At 43.4% G+C, this 16112-nt stretch overlaps 1 protein-coding gene across 15 annotated transcripts in view; it reads left to right on the forward strand.

Moving 5' to 3' along the window:
* LOC113611021 (NACHT, LRR and PYD domains-containing protein 3) overlaps positions 1-14004 on the forward strand; it is a 38513-nt gene extending 24509 nt beyond the window's left edge. For 12 of the 15 annotated variants that reach the window (XM_027089591.1, XM_027089586.1, XM_027089593.1 and 9 more), the window contains 8 exons: positions 3020-3190; positions 3304-3474; positions 5095-5274; positions 5967-6137; positions 6246-6416; positions 7314-7484; positions 7603-7773; positions 11902-14004. In XM_027089591.1, coding sequence (XP_026945392.1) covers positions 3020-3190; positions 3304-3474; positions 5095-5274; positions 5967-6137; positions 6246-6416; positions 7314-7484; positions 7603-7773; positions 11902-11983 — 1288 coding nt within the window. In that variant the 3' untranslated portion in view covers positions 11984-14004. The remainder of the gene's footprint in view (positions 1-3019; positions 3191-3303; positions 3475-5094; positions 5275-5966; positions 6138-6245; positions 6417-7313; positions 7485-7602; positions 7774-11901) is intronic. The other 3 variants (XM_027089594.1, XM_027089595.1, XM_027089596.1) reach the window with 3 other exon arrangements.
* The last annotated feature ends 2108 nt before the right edge of the window (positions 14005-16112 follow it).

Consider the following 16112-nt stretch of genomic DNA (forward strand, 5'->3'; position numbering starts at 1 on the left):
CCACGTCCTTCTGTCTTCCTCCTCCTCCTGTGGCTCCAGAAGTGGCTGCAGTAGGAGCAGTGGCCTCTGCTTCTTCTTCCTCCTCACCTGCTCTTTCTGCCCCGTCCCACTGGCAGTGGCCAGGCCTGGTCCCTTTGCAACCGACTCCTGGAGAGAAGTGAGCAGATCTGAGACCTGTTCTGGGGGCGGGGGTGGGGGTGGGGTGGCGGAGCGGCGAACGGGACTGGGGGGGGTGGGGGGACGCGTGGGAGCGGCAAACGGGACTGGGGGCGGGTCCCGGGACGGGCCAGGGACCAAGTCAGAGTAATCTTACTGCCTGCAACAGCTTCCACCTCAGGAGGTCCCGCTCTTTCTGCACCTCCGCCAGCCTGGCATGGGCTTGCTGCAGCAGGGAGGCCGTCTCCTTGCGCTCCACGTCCTGCTGTGCCTTGAGCAACTTCATGTCTGAGACCAAGGCCCGCGCCACCGACTTGTGCAGTTTGGCGAGGTAGTACAGCCACTCCACCCTGTACCAGTGTAAGTGGCTCTGCCTGTGGAAGAAGCGCATGCCCAGGGCCAGGCTGCCCCAGACACAGGCCTCTTTGGCCTCGCTGGACACCTGATGATCTTCCAGTATGGCCTGGAGCTTGTCCTCCACCGCCGCCCAGGACAAGGATATATTCTCAAGATAGAATGCAGAGCCTTTTTCGTGCCTGGCCATGCTCTCGTTGATGAAGGCCACCACCTTGCCATGCCGGAACCCGTTACCAGGGTCCTCGAGTTTCAAGGCCATGATAGCTGAGGGCCTTTGGGGCTTGGCTGGCCCTGCGGGGATGAATCAACCAGTTGTCCCCTCCCCTCCCCCTCGGTCTCCTCATCTCCGCTTGCCTCCCCCCCCCCCACCCCATAAAGAGCTCTGCCCCAGGACACCTCCTGCCAAGCCTCACCTCCTGGCTAGTGCAGGTGCACGCCGAACACACGGGCCTACCACGTTTAAAGAGAGGGCACTGCTCGCTCTCTTTTTCTCCCCGAGGGCTCTGACTTAACAAAGAAAGCCTCTTGTTACCACTCCACACGGTCGCCTTGGGACTGTTCCAACTTCCAGAAACAGTGGGGGTGGGTGGGGTGCGTGAGGAAGATTCCCGCCCCCCTCCACCGACGTAAGGGAACCCTCTACGCTGTTGAAAGTCTTTGCAGGCCGGAAGAAACAGGAGTGGTCAGAAAAGATTCAGAACCAAGAACGTGAAGCGCTTGTAATCAAGTACAAAAAGTCTCAAACACCCCCCCCCACCACCATAATGGTTTGTCCCACTCGGTGGGCCTGCCCTTCCTACAGGTGGAATATTCTAGAACCGGAAACAGCCCCCATTCCTCAGTGGCCTCCACTACCCTGTGGAGGAAGAAGGTGGAGGCAGAGTACAGCCTCATCCCCATCACCCTAAGTGGTAATAAATCCTGGCCATATCCCTCCCAAAAACGTGTCTTGAATTTCTCTGCCTCCAGCCCTTCCCCGCCCCCCAGGCAATTTATTCCCTGGACCACTGCAGCCCTCTGACCCCAGGTTTGTTTCCTGCCCTACCCTGGCATCAGAGGGATCTGACCATGTCTCTTTAAACTTCTAATGGTTTTTCCAGGCCTAGAGGATAAACCAGACAGCCCTCAGGTTGAGTACTACTTTGCCACTTACTGTATGACCTTGTGCTATAATTAAATTTCAGTTTTTATCTATGGGCCTAAGATGAGGACTGAATGGCAAAGCGCATGTAAAGTAGTAATGTTTTCTGTGGTCCTAGTTTTGTAAAATGTACAAATCCTGTGTGTGTGTTTGCATATGTTTCTATGATCTTGGAGAAAGGAGTGGGAGCATACACATCAGACTCTCAACGCTGGGGACCTCTGGGGGGTGGAGTTGGAGGGGAAGTTGGGAAAAAGTTTTCGTCTTTTAAAATCTTTCTGTGATTTCACTTCTTACAGAGAACATATGATGCTATATGTATGCATGCATTAAAAATCTTCAGTGGTTATCTTTGGGTGGTAGAAATACAGAACTTTCTCAAAAAAACTTTATTCTTTTTTTTTTTTTTTTTGCGGTACGCGGGCCTCTCACTGTTGTGGCCTCTCCCGTTGCGGAGCACAGGCTCCAGACACGCAGGCTCAGCGGCCATGGCTCATGGGCCAAGCCACTCCGCGGCATGTGGGATCCTCCCGGACCGGGGCACAAACCCATGTCCCCTGCATCGGCAGGCGGACTCCCAACCACTGCACCACCAGAGAAGCCCTAAAAAACTTTATTCTTTATATTTTTCTCTATTGTAAAAATTATTTATAGTAAACATGTATTATGTTTTTCAGATTTTTAAGATTTTTTTCCTGATAACTTCTGATCACTGTAAGCAATTTCTAAATATCTAGAAAGTAAATGTCTCCCTGTAATCCAACCCTTCCCTTCAACCTGGAAGATAACCATTGTTAGCAGTCTGATATATATCTTCCAGTGTTTTAAAGTAGGCCATAGCAAATAATTGGCAGTTTCTCAGATGAAGCATCCCATCTCTTGCCTCCTGGCTTTCACTCAGGCTGCTGCATGAGTGGATTGTCCCTCAGCGCCTCCTGCTCTCCCCACTCCCATTCTCCTCATCCATCTAAGTCCTGTTCAATTTTTATCACCCTTTCAGAACAACACTCAAGTAGTGGTTCTTCTTACAAATATTTCTTGATCCTCTAAACCCCACCTCAAGCCAGGCTGAATTGTGCCACCTTTCTGTGTCCCCATGATATCTTGTGCATACCACTTGCACTACTTTTCACACTGTATTATAATCTATGATTTTCTAATTTTTTCCCCATTAACTGGGCATTCCTTGAGGGCAGGGTCTGGATCTTAATTATTTCTGTGGTTTCAGCATCTAGCACAGTGGTAAGCATCTGATAAATTAATTATTGAATGAATTTAAATAATTCATTACATCAGTAAGGGACAAATGGGTACCTTTAAAGAGAGTTCTATTTTCTTCTCTGAAATGCCTTTTTCTCCACACAGACTGATTTTCTGCCACCTCACAGCTTCTTATGGCAGAGACCTCGCCTTAGTATTTGAAACCAACCAATATCTGACAGATTTGGAATTTGTGAAGAATACCCTGGAAGATTCCGGAATGAAGCTTCTGTGTGAAGGATTAAAACAGCCAAACTGTATCTTACAGACATTGAGGTAACTGAGCAGGAGAATTTGTTGTCTGTGTTCATGTAATTTTTTTGTCAATTTCTTTTGTTTTGGGGGAGAGCATGAATAAGGTAATGAGGTCATTCTTCTGTTCTCTGAAGGTTGTACCGATGCCTTATCTCTCCTGCTTCTTGTGGTGCGCTAGCAGCTGTTCTCAGCACCAATCAGTGGCTCACTGAGCTGGAATTTAGTGAAACAAAACTGGAAGCTTCAGCTTTGAAATTGCTCTGTGAAGGCTTAAAAGATCCAAATTGCAAAGTACAGAAGCTCAAGTAAGTTGTCACTATTAGTTTCCATACTGCAAGAAAAAAGTTAAAAATAGTGCAGCTCAAGATGGATGTTGTATGATCAAAACACATTTCAAGGAGTCATGGAGAGGAAGAATAAAAGTGGCAATAACGTTAATGACAGTAATGAAAACCCACACTTACTGAGCAATTACTTTGTGCTAAGCATTCTGCTGAGTGCTTTGTATACATGATTTCCTCTAATGCGCACAACAGCTCTGAGAGATTCAGGTTACTATCCCCATTTTAGCAGATGAGGAAACAGAAACCCAAGTTCAGAAGGCTAAATAACATGGCAAAGGCACAAGTAGAAACCCAGATGTGTCTGACTTCAAAGTCCATGTAGTGACCATAATAAAAAATTTACCATATATATATTAGTCAGGTTTCTCCAGAGAAACAGAACCAAAAAGATGTGTATAAATATATAGAGAGATTTATTTTAAGGAATTGGCTCACGCGGATTATGGCAGCTGTCAAGTACAGTATCTGCAGGGTAGGCCAGCAGACTGGAGACACAGGGAAGAGCCAGTGTTGCAGTTCAAGTCAAAAGGCAGTCCACTGGCAGAACTCCATCTTCTTCCTGGGAGGTCGGTCTTTCTCTGATAAACTTTCAACTGATTGGATGAGGCTCACCCACATTATGGAGGGTAGTTTACTTTACTCAAAGTGTACTGATTTAAATGTTAATTTCATCTAAAAAGTACCTTCACAGAAACATCTAGAAAAATGTTTGACCAAATATCTGGTACCATGACCTAGCCAACTACTTGACACATAAAATTAACAATCACGACATATATGTGGGGTTTTCTAAAGTAAAATCTCTTTAGCATTAAAGCTTTCTAAATCCACTTTGAAACTCATTTTTTTGGCAAAATACCTCTATTTAAAATTTCCAAGTTGGGGAAATATAGATACGTGATGTCCTTATGAGTCCCCTTCAAGACTGAGTTTGGAGCCTGATAACTCAAGAGAAAATGGAAGACTCAGAGGTTGTAATGTATATCGTAGAAATTCTTGAAAGTGATGGAAGAGAAAGTTGATGGGAAATAGTTCAGGGAATTGGACTACCTAATATGGAGAAACAAAGATTGAGAAGACGGGAAGGTCAGTAAAAACCACTCTTTGTGCCAAAGAAGAAATGTTATATGGATGATGGTGATGAGCTGGGTCTCTCTAAGGATGGCAAATTAATTAGTAATGAACTTATAGATAAAAGGAAAGGAAAGGAAAGATCTTTTGACTGTAAACTGTATTAAGGATGATTATAGCATTTTCCCCTGTGATTCGAAAGAAGATATGAGATAGAGTGCTAAAATCCATGCAGGGAATTAAAATGAGATTAGGTCGTGTTGATATTTCCTCCCAATTCTTTTCTTTTGGGGAGCAGTCAACATGTTTTGAGTTCTCATTGGGGGACACAGTGTTGTGGGAGCAACGTACAAGTCCCTCTCATGGGTAAAAGGGGGTTGTGACATATTCAGGGTTGGGGGGGTCTCATATGGGTGAGCCTGTATTTTCTTTGCTCATGATATTTTGCAGGTAGGGAGTAGGATGATAAAGTGGCCAATTCTGTGTCTGTTCATCTTTCTTTCTCTCCAGGTTGTGTGCTAGCTTTCTCCCTGGAAGCTCAGAGACTATTTGCAGATATCTTGCCTCTGTTCTCATTTGCAATCCAAACCTCACTGAGCTGGACCTGAGTGAAAATCCCCTGGGGGACACAGGAGTGAAGTATCTTTGTGAGGGTCTCAGACATTCCAACTGTAAAGTAGAGAAGCTAGAGTAAGTTTTTTACAACTATCTGGCATCATCTTATAACTGTTAAACTTGTTAAATGCCTGCTGTGTGCCAGCATCTATGCTTGGTGCTTGCCAGAAGTTATTTCACGTAATTCACTCCTTGAAATAACTATATAGGGTGGGTTTTCTTACCCCATTGTACAGATGAGGAAACTTTGTGGATTGGGGGGAAAAGTGACTTGTCCAAGGTCACACCATTAAAAAGTGGTATAGTCAGGATGTGACTCCAAAATCTATCTCCATACCCCATGCTCTTTCCAGTATACTACCATCCTGTGTGTTTACAGGAGTGATGCTAATTAAATATTAACTCTGTAAAGAATACTACTATGTACCCAACACTGGGCTAGATGTGGATGGAGTTATCAGAAGGACTACAAGTGACAGGGCTGCCCTTAAGGACACACAGATATGAAACAGTTAGAGAGCAACACAGTTCGATGTGTAATCAAGTGCCGAACACTGTAAAATCATTTAGAAATGCCAGATGAGCCCAGGGAAAGGGAGGAGGTCACTGTGGGCTGGAGACCTCAGGAGGAGGCTCTGTGTAAGTGGTGGGCCAGGAGCTGGAACTTGAAGGATGGCTAGGACTTAGCTAAATGGGGAGACTGGGAGAACATTCCCGGGAAGCTAAATGACAGCAGTGGCTGATTTTTCTTCTTTGTCTCTGGGTAGCTTGAGCACATGTTACCTAACAGATGCTAGCTGTGTGGAGCTCTCTTCTTTCTTGCAAGTGAGTCAGACTTTAAAAGAGCTGTTTGTGTTTGCCAATGCCCTGGGGGACACAGGAGTACAGCATCTCTGTGAAGGTCTGCGGCATGCAAATGGTATAATCGAGAATCTTGTGTAAGTGTCTGCCTGTCCTTGTCCTTCTCGTGGGCACTGGCATTTGAGGTTTGGTGGGACTCCCCGCTGCCATGGTTAACCGCCACCTTGGTGTCCCCATCCCTCCAGGCTTTCCGAATGTTCCCTCTCTGCAGCTTGTTGTGAGTCCCTCGCCCAAGTCCTGAGCTCTACCCGGAGCCTGACAAGGCTGCTTCTCATTAATAACAAAATTGAAGATTTGGGACTGAAATTGCTGTGTAAAGGATTAAAACAGCCTGACTGTCAGTTAAAGGATCTGGCGTAAGTATCGTGGACAATAGCCACAGGCAGAGTTCCTTGATGTTTCAGCAACTCCCCAAATTAAGTGATTTTTTTCTGGCCTCGTGATATAATCTCTGAGGAAACAATAAACGAAGACCCAGATAATTTAGGGGGAATAAATCTTCCCCTCTCCATAATCTCTGTTTGGCCCTGGCCCAAGGGATATTTTTTACATGACACTCTGATTTTCTTTTTTCTTTTTTTTTTTTTGTGGTACGTGGGCCTCTCACTGTTGTGGCCCCTCCCGTTGCGGAGCACAGGCTCCGGACACGCAGGCTCGGCGGCCATGGCTCACGGGCCCAGCCGCCCCGTGGCACGTGGGATCCTCCCAGACCGGGGCATGAACCCGTGTCCTCTGCATCGGCAGGCGGACTCTCAACCACTGCGCCACCAGGGAAGCCCTCTTTTCTTTTAAAAATAAATTTATTTACTTATTCATTTATTTATTTTTGGCTGCTTTGGGACTTCGTTGCTGCGCGGGCTTTCTCCAGTGGTGGCAAGTGGAGGCTACTCTTGGTTGTGGTGCACAGGCTTCTCATGGCAGTGGCTTCTCTTGTTGTGGAGCACGGGCTCTAGGCGTGCGGGCTTCAGTAGTTGTGGCATGCAGGCCCAGTAGTTGTAGCTCGCGGGATCTAGAGCACAGGCTCAGTAGTTGTGGCGCACGGGCCTAGTTGCTCTGCGGCATGTGGGATCCTCCTGGACCAGGGCTCGAACCCTTGTCCCCTGCATTGGCTGACGTATTCTTAACCACTGCACCACCAGGGAAGCCCGCCACTCTGATTTTCTAATGTGTTTTTCTAGTGGGTAATCCTAATACCTAAAGTGACCCAATGCAGATGAAATGATGCCAACCTTATCTACCTTACTTCCTGGCAGACTGTGGACCTGTCACCTGACTGGAGAGTGTTGTCAGGATTTGTGCAATGCACTGTACACCAATGAACACCTACGAGTTCTTGACCTCAGTGACAATGCCTTAGGGGACGAGGGCATGCAGGTGCTGTGTGAAGGGCTGAAACACCCCTCCTGCAAGCTACAGACCTTGTGGTAAGTGCACAGAGACTCTTTGTACCCTGGGCTCTTGTTCCAGGCTGTATATGAAATGGAGGGTCACTGTGGAACTTGGTAAAACCGGTTTCTTTCTTGAATCCCCAATCCCCCGTAGGCTAGCAGAATGTCATCTCACAGACGCGTGCTGTGGAGCCCTCGCCTCTGTCCTCAACAGAAATGAGAACCTAACGTTGCTAGACTTAAGTGGAAATGACCTTAAGGATTTCGGAGTTCAAGTGCTGTGTGATGCACTGATTCATCCAATATGTAAACTACAAACGTTCTAGTAAGTTACTGTGGTGGGGGAAGTGGGAGAGAGGGGGTCAGGACAGGCACGTTGGGTTTGATCATAGTCATTGCAGTGAGAAAAGAGAAGAAAAACTGAGGGATATCCATGCCTAGGCAAAATATCAAAGTAAGTGAAATTACCAGTAGGCCTCTTCCTTGGACACAGGGACAAGGAGAGAGGTAGGGAACAGGTAGGTGCTGGATACTACTGCTAAGAAAAACAACAGGGTATAGGAAAAAGAGCATCAGATCCACATTCTGGTAGGTCTGGCTTAAATACTAGGTCTAGCATCTACTAGCTATATGACCATGCTTACTTACTTAACCTCCCTGAACTTGAGTATCCTTGTCTATAAAATGGGGCTAACATGAGTAGCACCTGACTACCTGGTGTTAGCATGGGGATTGCATGAAGTGAGACGTTAATTATGAATGTGCAGCCCCTGGCACGTAGGAGGTACTCCATAAATGTTAGACCCTTTCCCTTTCTTCTTCTAATACCTGCCAGAGGGCTTGATGTTTACATGTTGAGAGTCTTCAAGACTCAGGGGGATGAAGCTGTTGCAGAATTACAGTTACAGAAAGTGGAGGTCTTCACCCTTTCGGGTCAATGTTCACCTGCCAGCTCAGCAGGCTGGCATAACACACAAGTAATTCTTAATTAGGATGTAGCTCTGCTCTGTTGGCGGCTAACCAGTGGCCAAATGGCCATTTATGTCTGGCATTCAGAACTGGAACACATAATGGAAAATAACGGCTGAGTGCAAAAATTCCACATTCCAAAGCCAATTTGATGGATTGAAGCGTAAATGAAAACAGCATAAAGGCCTGATTACAAGTCTGGCTGAAACAGAAGCTGGTTCTCTACTAGCAAAGTGAAGTCTGTTAGACTCGAGACTGTGGCAATTACTGCCCAGGAAGAGGGAATTATTCACAACATAATAAGCCTCCGGGGTTTAGGGACCTCCCTGGTGTCTTTCTCAGAAAAGGGTGACTGGAGTCTGTATTTTCAGTAGGTTGAAATAAACTCAGCAATCAATCCTAATGATTCTTTAAATATAGAGTAATTTAATGTGGTAGCACCCTATGGTGTGTAAGCTTCAGCAAAGGTCCTAAACGACATCACAGAGAAATTATTTTGTGATGCCATTATTTATTTTTTATTGTAAATTGTTGCACCGTTTCCTGTTTCTCTCACCCTTTGTCTTTTAACCAATGTGCTTCCATTGTGTTTTCAGGCCAACCTTCAAACCCTTGTAATTTGTCAATCTACAAGTTGATAGCAGTGTGCAATAGTGGCTCAAAATACAAAATAAAGGACACACGCACACACAGAGTAGATACCATTCACTGACCTCAAATAAATTTTGAACATTAGAGTGTATATAAGACAGATAACACTGAAATCAATAGAAATATATACTTGCCCAAGTAAAGTGAGAGGAAACTGTTGATCATTTAATGTGGTGGTGGGCTAGAGAGGGAATAAATCCAGGAGAGCCTCCTAAAAGGGGAGTCTTGTCTGAGAATCGGAAAGGCTAAAGGAAGAAGGTTGTTTTCTAAGAGTTGCTTCAGTGTGAGGTCTGAATCTTATTCCTCATTGTATTTTCCCCATAAACTTTCTAGTTCAGTGGTTTGCGTTTAGTAAATGCATATAGGAAACCAGTTATTAATTTAGAGCATCTGGGGGCAAGGCAAGGAGACAGTTCAATAAAGACTAGGCATCTAGACCTTCAGAAGATTGAGGGGAAAAAAAGAGGTTGTGGCCTCAGAGTGACAAGTGCTCACCTTCACTCATTCTACAAGCACTTGCTGAATATCTGCTATGTGCTAAGCAAATGTGCCAGGTGCTGGGAGACAAGAATGAGTAAGATGAGAGACGTGATTCGTACTCTTTAGGGACCAGTGAACCTAGTGGTAGAGACAGGCACATAAACTTATGAATGCAGTAGGGTAATCATGAAATCTTAAGGGAACCACGGCAGGAGACAACTCACCCAGCCCAGGAGGCTCGGGGAAAGATTCCTGGAGGAAGGGCCACCTGAGTTGAGTCTCGGGACTATAGCCAGGGAAATGGGGGTAAGGACGGAGAAGGGTAGTCCATGCTCAGGAGATAGCATGAGCAAAGGTAGACAGACAATAAGCAGCATGTTTTGTGGTACTTGAGGGGGATAGAGGTGGGAAACCTCTAGGAAGTTCGCTATTGTTAGAGCATAAAGTGCAAAGCAGAATGTGTCAAGAAATGAGACTGAGGGGGTAGGCAAGGCCTTGTATGCCGTGTGTGATTAGTAAGATCTGTTTGCAGAATTCCGGGTTCAAATTCAGTTGTCACCCTTTTCTTTCATATATCTGAGTAGTAGTACATTTGGGCGCCTTTCCTCACCTTTCCAAAACTGGTTCCAAAGATGGAGCCAGTTTTGCTTCCAAAGCTGGTTGGAGAATCAGTCCACTGCTACTGCTGTTTCTTACTGCCACGTGGGGCTCACCTTGAGAACCGATGATCCTACCCAGTCCCACAGAAGCTTGGTGACTGGATGGTGATACCCTGGCTGGCGTGGATCCCTCCCAGCCCTGCAGTGCCGTTATACTTGGACTCCGAGGTTACATATATTTTAGTCCACACCCAAATGTGCAGTCATTGTTCTCTAAAGTACCATATGTGTCAGAGTGTCTGGGTCTAGAAGAGCTCTTTGAATCAGCCACAGGTATGTATGCGTGAAGCCAGTCCTTGCCCACAAAGATGTACGCCCCTGAGTTGAGTCAGGAGCCCCACTTAAGCCTTCTTCTTTCTTCAAGATATTTTATTTTTGGTGCCTTGGTGCCTTTCCCAGGCACTGGGCCTTGGATAAAGCCCCCTAGATCACCCTGACACATGTTCCTAATTCTAAATTTGGAAAGAAGGGGTTGAGAGTAGGTGGTCTCTTAACTCCCGGAAGACCCCCAGGCTTCCTAAGCGTATCGACCTGCCTCTTCTCCAGCAGTGAGTTATACATGTCAGGAGGTAAGACAGCTTTTGCTAAGTCACTCAAAAAATTCTAAAGCTCTTGTTACACTTCCATGGCATTAAATGTCTACTTACCCTACAATTGCATAACTAGCAGGGCTACTCATTTCACTTTGCTAGATAAAGATTAGCTTCTATCTATTAAAAACTAAAAACTGTACCTCACTACACACTTGAAAGAGTTTATACCTTCTTTTGTAGTCAATACGTTTTAATCAGGGCTACACATGTGGAGTTTGAAGCGCCTGCAGGACATTGTGGGAAGTTTTCTAGTAGGTAACAGTTGGATATAGGAGTGTTCCCTGGAGGTGATAGCTGAAGCCATGGCAATGGATGAGATCCTCTAGGGAGAATGAGAAGAGAAGAACCTCTGAGGAACATCTCTTGGGAATTAGACCTGGGCAGTACCAACTTTTAAGAGGTGGGTATGGAAAGGAAAACCCATGGAGAAAACCAAGAGAGAAAGGTGTCCTGGAAGCTATGGAAGAAGTGAGTTTCAAGGAGGAATTGCTCAACAGTGTCAAATGCAGCAGAGATATCCAAAATGATGAGTACTGCAAAGTGTCCTTTGGATTTACCAATTAGGAGGCCATAGGTGACCTTGTCAGGGGCTGTTTAGTGGTGTGATGGGGCTGGAAACCAGATTGCAGTGACTTGAGAAGATGGAAGATAAAGAAGTGGAGGAGTGGAGACTACTTTTTCAAGATTTTTGTGAAAATGAGAAGAAATGTGGGGTTGTAGGCTGGGGAGGGATTGTTCGTTTTCTTTTTTGTCTTGTTTTTTTAGGATAGGCAAATTTGTAAGCTGAGAGAAAGGAGCCCATAGAGAGGGAGAGGTTATAGATACAGGATCAGGGACAGATGGACTCATGGAGCAGGACCTTGGACAATTGCAGGGAGGGATAGGAGTGAGAGTTCAAGAGGAAGTTAAGCATTTTCTCTTTTGAGGTCCGAGGAAGGGAGTTAAGGCTGAGGGAGAAGGTAGATACTGGAGTGGATGAAGTAACTGAGTGGTGGTGTGGTGCAAGTGTGAACAGGAATCTTATCCTTAAGAACAGGAAAGAAAGGTACTGAAGGCGTCTGTTGGCTTGGCTTGACACAAGATTCTTTTCATTTTTCATAGCATTGACACGGATCATTTACATGAAGAAACATTCAGAAAAATAGAAGCTTTAAAAATGAGCAAGCCTGGAATCACCTGGTAGTTTCCAAGGAGAGCCCCTGAATCAGCTGCATATAGACCTCCTCTGTCTGGCACCATCTCTAACAGTTGTGCAGTATTCTTGTTCTAAACCTGTTAACCTTTGCTGAGGATGCTAGTGTGAAACAAGCAGCAGTGATTGCTATTTCTTACATAGACCCATCCACTAAATAGGATGTAAAAGGTGGAAGCACCTTAGTTGAAATGTCTTCAGCAATAATACCTTACATTCTTATATTGTGTTACAATGTTTACTGTGTTTTTACAAAAACCTTCCAAGGTTGGAAGATGAGGCTCAGAGAAGTTGTGACGAGCTCCAAGTCACACAGCTCAGTGGGAGAGTTGGGACTAGCATCCAGCCAGGTTTCTCAATACTCAGACAGGGCAGGGAAACAATAGAAAAAAAGACATGTGAAGGAGTCCACTTAAAGAGACAAGATACCTGAAATAATTAAAGAACAAGAGGGTGGACAAACACATGTTATATATTATGGTGCTGATTTTAAGTAAAACTGTAATTCACAAAAGAAAGTGAGAGGAATGAGTTGGGTTAATAGGTAAAGGCTTCATCGAGGTGAGACTTAATGTGGGCATTGAGAATGAATAGGATTAAGATGCGGGGAGATACACTGGCCAGTGGCTATAAGACTGCAGGCAAAAGGGCTATGTTTGTGAGCAGCTCACCAGAAGCACCTAGGGAGAGAGAAATACTTGCATTAGAGTTTCTTGAGCTGCCACAATATTCATATCCTAGGCTCCTGAGGGTGCTCTCCAGTTCCCAGGCTCCACTCCCTTTCTGAACTTTTAATACCTCCCCCATGTGTTTGTTCTTGTTCATAGACTCTTATGACTGACTCACTACTCATCCCTCACAGCGTATTCCATAGCCTAGCATGGATCCTGCACAAGCCCATGTTTCTATCTCTGCCTGGCTTCCACAAAACACTAGATGAGACAAGTGGAGAAAGGGAGTGCCAGGCAAGGAAAATAGCACAGAGCCTGTGGGACCGACAGAAAAGCAGGCTGACCTGATTAAGGTGTAGAGCTGTCTCTGGAAGCTACTTACTAGCTGTGTGACCCTGAATAAGTCACTTGGATTCTTGGAGCCTCAGTTTTCTAACCTATAAAATGGGGGTAAATTGACATTAACCTTGCAGGGCTGCTGTTCCCAGCATGGTGCCTATCCCACAGTAGGTACTGATTAATGGTAGCTGTATGTATGAGTGTGTTTATAGTTGAGCTGTGTAGTCTTTGAGCCCCCAGACCGTGTAGTCAGTGTGAACTGTGCATTTGAACTAAATGTGTGTGCTGGAGGTGGTGAATCTAGTGGGGGAAGAGACACACGGTGGAAAGTTATTGCAGGCGAGAGGTCCAGCTCTCCATGTCCTCATCTATTATCAGGTATTGTTCCCTGCTGCCCTGGGAGGTGGTAACTCTCAGAGACCCGGTTTGGCCTGAGAAGAATGGTCAAGGTAGCAATTTGTTTCCAGTTTTCTCAAGTTCTTCTTTCCCTTTAGTTATTTAACACTTATTTATTGAGGATTTATTATGTGCCAGGTTTTGTGCTAAGTGTTGGCTTTACAGAGGTGAATATACCTTTTTCTGTGCACTTTCCTTACTGTGTTCTCTGACTGCCCTGGTCCCTCTGTCAGTCTGGTGAACATCTGATAAAATTCAGTCACATTAAGGACTCAAAGGTATAACGTTAAATGAAAAATTGCAGAACCCTGTGTGTGTGTGTGTATGTGTGCGTGTGCGTGTGTGTGTGTCCTGTTTGTGTACAAAAGGATAAATATGCATGTGTATGTATGTGTCCAGGGTATGTAAGGAAGGATATATACAAGAAATTGCTAACAGAAGTTACCTCTGGCAAGAGGAAGTTGGCAAGCAGGGGCACTGGGAGAACACGAAAGGAACTTTTCATTTTCATCTATAGCCTTCTGTTTTACTTGTTTTTTACCATGTGCATGTATTACGTTTATAATTAATAAACTTGATGTTAAAAATAAAACTTATTCATACTGAGGGGTTATTTTTCTTCTTTTAAAACATGACGATTTAGAAGAAAATACAGGGCAGTCATACATGACATAAAAACCCAAAGGAAGAGAAAGATCTGACAACATCAAAATTAAAAATTTCTTTATGAAAAAAAAATCACCATAAATAAAATTAAAAGAATATTGATAAACTGGAGGAACATATTTGTCACATGTATAAAGATAAGACTAATGTCCATATATATAATAACAAATGTCCAAATATAAATAACAAGTCAGTATGAAAAACAAAACATAGAGGACTTCTACTTCCAGCAATAATGAAGTAACAGTGAGTGGATTTACCCTCTCACATGAACGACTCAAAGAATGGTCAAAATATGGGAAACAGCAGTTTCCAGACATTGGATAACAGGCAGAGTTGGGACAAAAAATAGCAAGATGGTAGTTTTGAACAGAACTGTATCAGTAGTCATATCAAAGTCAATGGTCTCACAGCAACCCAATTAAAAGGCTGAGATTGGTAGAATGGAAAAAAATATATTTTAAAGACTCAACCATATGCTGCTTATAGATAATCCATTTTAAATATAAAAACAAAAATAAGTGAAACATAAAAGATGGGGAAAGATATACTATGTTAACATTATTTTTTAAAAAGCTAGAGTGACTATTATTATCAGAGAACGTACACTGCAAAGGAAAGAATATTAACAGAGGTAAAGAGGGCCATTTCATAATAATGTGGCTAATTAATCATGAGGACATAACAATCCTAAAGATATGTGCATTTTAATAACATTCAAAATACATGAAGAAAAAAATGAGAAATAGACAAATCCATAATTTTAGTCAGAGACTTAAATATCTTTCTCAATAATGAATAGACCAAAAAGACAGAAAATAAGAATATGGAAAATTTGAATAACACAAAAAATATATTTGACCTAATTGACATCTATACAACGCTCGATCCAATAACAACAGAAAACATTCTTTACAAGCGCACATTGAATATCATGATAAACCATATCTGGATCATGTAACAAATCTCAATATTAAGTTAAAGGATGCAAGTCATACAAAGTGTGTTCTCTGACCACAATGGAGTTAAATTAAAAATCAGTAAAAAAAAAAAATACATGGAAAGTCCTCCAAATATTTGGAAAGAATTACACACTTCTAAATAATCCATGGCTTAAGAGTAAGTCTCAAGGGAAATTCGAAAGTATTTTCAACAGAATGAAAATGAAAACATGAGACATATTTTAGAAAAGAAAGGTCTTAAATCAATGACTTAAGGTTACATAATAAAAAACTAGAAAAAGGAGATCAAATTTAATCCAAAGTAAGCAGAAAAAAGGAAATAAATATAAGAGCATAATATATATTGTATGATTACATTTTTATAAAATTCTAGAAAATTCAAAGTATTCTTTAGTGACAGCAGATTAGTGATTGCCTAGTGACAGCTGAGGAAAGGAAGGGATACATTATAAAGGTGCACAAGAAAACATTTGGGTGTGATGGATATGCTCATTATCTTGTTTGTGGTGATTATTTCAGTCAAAGCTCATCAAATTGTACTCTGAAAATATATCTAGCTTATTGTATGTGAATTGTACCTCAACAGAGCTGTAAACACATACACAAACACACACAAACATGTCTGAAAGAGTCATTTAAGAACACCAGTTGGCTAAGCCCCTTATTCTGCAGATAAGGAGCCTGGGATCCAAAGAAGTCAAGGTCACACAGCCAATTCATGATAAGACTGAGATTAGAACTTGTGTCCTTATTCCTGGTCTTGCTCATCTTAGCATACTAAAGCCAGAGCTCAGATCAAAGGAATAAATTGCAAATGGTTGGTCTTCAGTCTTTTGTGGCATACCAGTGGGAAGGAGACATGTGAGTGATGAAAAGGGGTGATTTCCCAGGGTTCTTACAGTGATGTGCCGGAACTGGCTCATATTGACTGGTGAAAGTTGATGGTTACATTCTCAGGAATTTTGCAATCAGTTGTTAAAGCCATCATTAAAAAATCACATGATATAAACTTGCAATTACATATATTTTATTAAAGGTAATAAATACTCTAGACTCATGACTTCCTACTAATTTTTATCACATTTT

The sequence above is a fragment of the Aethalodelphis obliquidens genome, unplaced genomic scaffold (genome assembly GCF_003676395.1).
Source record: "Aethalodelphis obliquidens isolate GAN/ISIS:26980383/991018 unplaced genomic scaffold, ASM367639v1 scaffold66, whole genome shotgun sequence".
In the NCBI taxonomy this organism is placed as follows: domain Eukaryota; kingdom Metazoa; phylum Chordata; class Mammalia; order Artiodactyla; family Delphinidae; genus Aethalodelphis; species Aethalodelphis obliquidens.